At 29.9% G+C, this 6,343-nt stretch overlaps 1 protein-coding gene across 1 annotated transcript; it reads right to left on the reverse strand.

Annotated features, from left to right (window-relative positions):
* Positions 1-1,807: 1,807 nt before the first annotated feature.
* On the reverse strand, positions 1,808-4,533 carry ACR8 (ACT domain repeat 8). Its single transcript, XM_039020879.2, has 8 exons — positions 4,316-4,533; positions 4,160-4,233; positions 3,967-4,012; positions 3,748-3,862; positions 3,582-3,649; positions 2,824-3,396; positions 2,624-2,728; positions 1,808-2,539 (listed from the first exon to the last, which is right to left on the reverse strand). The coding sequence occupies exons 2-8, from the start codon at positions 4,231-4,233 to the stop codon at positions 2,177-2,179; spliced, it is 1,344 nt and encodes a 447-aa protein (XP_038876807.1). The 5' UTR covers positions 4,316-4,533; the 3' UTR covers positions 1,808-2,176.
* Between the last annotated feature and the right edge of the window lie 1,810 nt (positions 4,534-6,343).

Below are 6,343 nucleotides of genomic sequence, written 5' to 3' on the forward strand. Positions count from 1 at the left end.
GGAGGGTGCTTAATCTGATCGTGGTTGAAAATTACGTGGGACTCACTACTTTTATCGTTGCAGATATTGTAACTGTAAAGAGTTATGAATTTGCCACATTTATTATTACCTTTACTGTTACCATTACCATTAAGGTCAAGCAATAACAGAAATAATAACATTAACAGTAACATGTGACAGATTCAAAATTATAGGTAAAAGCGATAAAAAAAACAATTTAATTATGTTTGCGATTCAGGCTTATTACGATTTATCCATTAATAAAATCTCATTCTGATTACACCAATTTTCATTACGATTTGGTAAACATAGCCTAAGTTTATAAGTATTATTTCCAACTATAGATTTTTATATCTTGTTTTTCACTTACCACTAATATTTTCACAATCAAGTTAAATTTTGAAAACTAAAAAAATATATATTTGACTAGGAATTCAAGTGTCTCCTCTTTAATATAGGTAAAAATTATAATAGAGAAATTGAGATGAAGTATGTATAAATTTCAAAAATTAAAGATTAAAAACGAAATATTATTAAATAGGGTCTTTTGTAAGTCAAATTTAAGTAAGTTCTTGATTTCAATGGTCACTGTTTTGGGTTAAAGAAATTGATTAACTATGTGATATTTATATTGTTGATTAATATATACATCATTTGCATTGAAATTAAGAGCAAAAAAAAGGGGGTTTAGAATGTGTTCAAATGGTAAGAAATTGGTGCCAAAATGAGCCTAGCTCGACTATTATCAAATATTTATTATCAACTTCGAAGTTAGAGGTTCCTTCACCTCATATATTGTAAAAAGAAATGGTAAGAAAGAGTTTAGAAGATTAAAAAAAGTATACGGGTTTGATTTTATTTTTTATTTTTATTTTCCTTTTAAGTTTGGCAATTTTTAGGTTGATAATAGCTTTGGATATTGTCTAAATGTTCATGTTCTAGTTGTTTCTTAATCCATACATCACATTTTTCATGTCAACTAAAGTATAGCTTCAATGGATAACGATATTAATTACGACCTCAAAAGTCGATAGTTCAATTTCTTACTTCTATCATTGTTTAACATAAGAAAACACCACATTTTTCATTAAAGAAATTTTAACGATAACATATGAATCTAAAACTTAAATAAACTTGAAGAGTTAAAATTGATTTTTTTTTTCTACTTTAGAGACCTTATTCGACACTATGGTAAAATATATATATATATATGTGTGGGAGACAAATTGGTAAACTTTAAGGATTTTATTGATTATATTGAAATTACTACAATCCCATTTTATAGTTATTTAATTTTTATTTTTTATTTAATAAAATTAAACTAGAGACTATTTAAATTTTCACCAATAAGTTTCTTTGTTTTGTTAATGTATTAAAAAATAACTCAAAATTTGAAAATTAAATCTCGTTTGATAATCATTTGATTTTTTTAAATCAAGTTTATTAAACTCAACCTTCTACTCATAAGTTTATGTATTAAATTTTGAAAGTTAAAGAAAAGTAAGTAAATAAATAAAAATTAACTTTCAAAAATTTGTTTTTAAAAAAAAAATAGTTAGAAATTTAGTGTTTCTTTTAAATGGGCAAAATAAGAGAAACAACCTAAATTTCAAAAATAGATAACTATAAATGGAATTATTATCCAACAAAACCTGAAAGAAATAAAGAAATAGTTATTAAAAACCTTGTTTTTTGTTTCGGGAGTTTATTTGAAGAGGAAACAAAGACCTAAACTATTGTAAATAAATTAGAAGGCAAACAAAATTTAAAAATATCAAAAGACAAAAAAGAAAGGAAAAAAAAACCATAGTCAACCCAATATTTTTCCATTCCATTAATATAAAACTTGGTATTTACATCACTGTGTTGAACTTTGTATACTAAAAAACTACCCTCTTTTCTTTCACTGCCATCAACAAACCCATAGATATATATGTAACATTTCATATCCTTCTAACCTTTGAAAAATATGTTTCCAAAAAACCTAAATAAACCAAACTATAACTACCCATCACCAAATTCCACCTTTTCTCCTTTTTCTATCTATTCTTTATATACACAAAATCATATAACCAGAAGCAAAGAATATTTCTCATAAAGTAAAAACCAATCAATCCTTTCTCTCAAATGACCTTTTTTTTTTCCTTTCTTTTGTAGTGTATCGAATCGACCTCTTTCACGAACATGATTTGATCAGTCCTAGATTGTATAGATTCCTCCTCACCATGCTTCCAAGAGTAAACAACACGGCCCCACCAACTCCAAGTGTTTGTTCTTCCCTCTCCGTCGTTTGATGATAAGTCGATGGAAGTTCCTTCACTTTCAAGTTACTCAATCCAATCCTTTGTCTAACTGACTCGATGGTCTTTGGATCAGCTGCATTTCCTACTACGTCGGTCACATAGAAGGCATTTAGAGCCATGTCCCTTGTGGTGGAGATCTCGGCCCTCGTCACGTTCAGACCATTCTCTCGGAACGTCCTCATGACATCTGCTAAAAGGCCTGGCCTGTCTGTTGTGCATAGTTCTAGCCTCACACCCTAAAATTGACAATCACACATTGATTATTTTGTTACTTACAAGAATGATGGGGAGAAAACAAATCAGTTGAAATAGAAAATTACCTCAGATGCTCTTCTTTGAATAGCAGCTTGTAAACATTGAATAACTCGCTGCCTTTCGGCTTCGGAGCTAATTGGGGTTCCATCGCTATGTCTGATGTAGAATTCCTGTAAAAACCAAAACCGAAAACGTTGCCATGAGATTTAGAATTAATCTAGATTCACAATATATGTATGCAGAATATGTCATAGTATATATATACCAGATATGCTCTTTCTTCTGCAGTGTTGATTGTGGCATGAAACACCACATATTCCATGTCTGTCAAAGTGAAAATCACATCAAATAATAGTTTCGTTCTATCTTTGCATTGAACATACACAACCGAGTAACCCCTTTCGGCGCAATTCTGAACCGTCACAGTGGGGGAGTTATTGGCATTTGACTTCAAGATAGGCTTCCTTTCATAATCACGGTCAGCAAACATCATTTGATGAAGTCTCCTTTCGGTGTGTGTGACTGCCATTGAGACCAAAGTCTTGGCGCTACGAATGTCATTGTCTCCCTTAAGAACACTTCTCAATCGTGCAACAATAGTGTCGATTTTCTGTTGATCTTCTATAGGGGAACCTGAGTTGCAGTCCTTGACATAGATCAAGGAAGCAATCCTGCCATTGTGAGTCCAAACTTTTGCCTCCACCACATCACATTGCAGATCAGCTAGAACAGCAAACACCTCCGAAAGAAGACCAACACGGTCGGTCCCAGTGAGCTCCAAGGTCGTGGTGGTACCGTTAAATTCTTCATTCCTCCGATAATGAGTCGTCCCAAGCGACTGCCAAGTAAAACAAACATCCCAGATCCAAAAAATGAGTTTCAATCAGAACAAACCAACAACAGAATGTTCATAATTAGAGTAGAAAATTCAATCAGGAATATAACCAAACACCTAATGTTCATCATTGAGATGAGAATTCAATCAACAATGAAACAAACAACAACCAATCAACTACAAATCACCTGTTCGAGGTAGCTAATCACGCTCTCGTCAGTCAATTTCTCGCCGTTCTGATCAGTAACATGAAACACTGGAATGAAATTAAAGAAAACAACTATTAGAAAACATTCAAAAGGAAGAGACAACCACCCAAAAAAAAAAGAGGGAGAAAAATGTTCTCAATCTTACCATCCATGAACCATCTTCCATCTGAAGAAACATAAGCTTTCTTGATTGAAAGGTTCAAATCAGTAAGAACCTGTACAGCCTCCAAGAGATTTCCATATCTTCTAGCACTATCAACCTTCAAAAACAAAACACACCGACCGAAACGAAAGTTTCAATCACAGAATCAAACACAGTTCCATAAGAACAGAGATCGTTTTAACAAAGATTTTTTGTTCATACCTTCACTAAAGTGGCCGTAGAGCAAGCCCCATTGTCAATCACAACCCTGAATAGAGAAAAAAAAAACCCAAAAACCCCAAGTCAGAAAGAAAACCCAAAAATCTTCTAAAGAGATAAATTCATTAAATGGGTTTCAAAAATTTCAACCAAAAAACAGGGGGAAATAATCAAACAGAGAGTTAACCGCACAAACCTGGGCGTGTTCATCCTAATAACAAGCTTTTCATATTCATCAAGACAAGAAGGCCATTCCATCTCCATCATCATCTTCAAAAACCAAAACCCAAATCGGCAATTCGTTTGAACTTTCCTTAAATACCCAGAAAGAACAAAAGAAAAATCAAAGAACCTCAGAAAAGGACGATTTGAGTGCCGAGTGAAACAAGGAATCAGAAGAGGGGAAACAAGGGTTTAAAAAACTGTAAGAGTTGAAGTGGATTGACAGAAGAGCTTAGACAAAATCGCCATTAACAACGCTCTGTCTGTTTTTCTTCAGTTTTCAAAAAAGGGACTGTGTGTTTCTGTAAATCCCTTTTCTCCTTCGCCTCGATCTTTAAATCTTCACCCGCCTTCTTGTGGACCAACATTTATGATTATATAATATCGTATCAAATCTACAATATCCCTTTTTTCCCATTTTTATTTATTTTTTTTATTTTTTTCCTTTTTGGCGAATAACTGTTACTCTCTGTGGAATCGTTTTTGTAGCTGAGAAGTCGTACAGTGACGTTAGTTTTTACCCTGCCCGGATTATGCTGCCCGGACTTTACCTTTTTCCTTTTTTGTAATAGTAAGTGCTGCCCGAATTTGCTCTTGATTATGATTTAAGATATTTTTTAATTACATCTTCAACTTTTATTCGTCTTAATAACTTTAAATTTTAAATTTTGTATTTAATATTTTTTTTATTTCATATCTAATAAGTTACGATAAAATTTGAGTTAATTTAAGTAGATTTAGGAGTTTTCAAAAATAATAATAATAATAAAATTCAGCGATTAAATTTGTGATTGTCTACGTTAAAGGATTAAATGGTTACGAAGCTAAATGTTCCTAAACTAAATTTATAATTCAATCTTTAAGGTCTCGTTTGATACTTATTCGATTTTTTATTTTTTATTTTAAGTTTAGCGTACAAACGTTTCTTCCACTTTTAAATATCTCATTGTTATATATTTTCTCCAACTTTAAGCCCTTTTTAAAAACTAAAAGCAATAGGTTTTAAAAAATTTGTTTTTATTTTTAAAATTTGGCTAATAATTCAACTATTTTATTTGAGGTGAAATAAACTTAATTTTTAAAAGGTAGGTGATTTCTAAATAAAATTTAAAATTTATTTATTTATTTTTACTCTAGGTAAGTTTTACAAACTCTTATTTCGAAGTTGATAGAATTAATGAGATTAAAATATATGATTGTGAAATTGATTTTTTTTTAGGGTGATTTGTAGCTTTTAGCATAATTTTTACAAAATAATATCATTTATGGAAAGTAGTTGTGAATATAGCAAAGGTTGCTCAAAAAATATTGTGAATATAGCAAATGACGAAAATATGACAATTGTTGATTAGATTCTTTTTTATTTTGAGGAAATAATGTATAGATGAATTAGTTGTTTACTTCCCGTTAAACAATTGGTTGTTTATTGGTGATGGTTGATAAATATCTTAGATTCTATTCGATAATTATTACTTCTTTGAAAAATTTATTGCAACAATTTTCATCTTTCCAACTAAATATTTGAATTTGTAATCAAATTTCATAAACAAAAACATTTAAGAAACAACTAGCTTGATTTTTAAAACATTTTTAAAATATAGGTAAATGAAACTAATATTTGAAAGAGTATATATAGACTTAATTTTGTAAAAAAAAACCAATATAGATAATCATTTGGTTTTAAATTTTAAATTTTTTAAAACTAAACATATAAATACCTCTTCTATCTCTGAAATTTTTGCTTTATTATCTACTTTTTACCAATATTTTAAAAACTAAGTCAAATTTTGAAAACTAAAAAATGTTATAAAAAATTGTTGTGATTTTCGAAATTTGACAAACAACCATTATAAGAAAATGAGTTTAAATAGGCTTAATTTTAAAAGAACAAAAAACGGAATAGTTGCTAAACAATATTTAAATAGTTATTAAACAGATCTTAAGTTAATCACTAAAACCCCGTTTGGCAACCATTTCATTTTTTATTGTTGGTTTTTTAAAGTTAAACCTATTTTCTCTCTATTTGCTACAATGATTTGAATATTTATCAAGTACAATGGTTGAGAATTGTTAACCAAATTTCAAAAATATTAACAACTTTTTAAAAGCAGTTTTTTTTTTTTTTTCAAGATTTGGTTTGGATTTTTAAATCATTATC

This window comes from Benincasa hispida, chromosome 11 (genome assembly GCF_027475165.1).
Source record: "Benincasa hispida cultivar pf3 chromosome 11, pf3_genome.v1.1, whole genome shotgun sequence".
NCBI classification, from domain to species: domain Eukaryota; kingdom Viridiplantae; phylum Streptophyta; class Magnoliopsida; order Cucurbitales; family Cucurbitaceae; genus Benincasa; species Benincasa hispida.

Bases quoted from the DNA above. Each gene is read 5' to 3' on its own strand.
- ACR8 (XM_039020879.2), bottom strand. From the start codon at position 4,233: ATGATGATGGAGATGGAATGGCCTTCTTGTCTTGATGAATATGAAAAG. The intron at 3,650-3,747 runs GTAAGATTGAGA...ATTTCATTCCAG, and splicing joins TGGAAGATGGTTCATGGATG to TGTTTCATGTTACTGATCAG. The intron at 2,540-2,623 runs GTAATTTTCTAT...TGTCAATTTTAG, and splicing joins TTCAAAGAAGAGCATCTGAG to GGTGTGAGGCTAGAACTATG.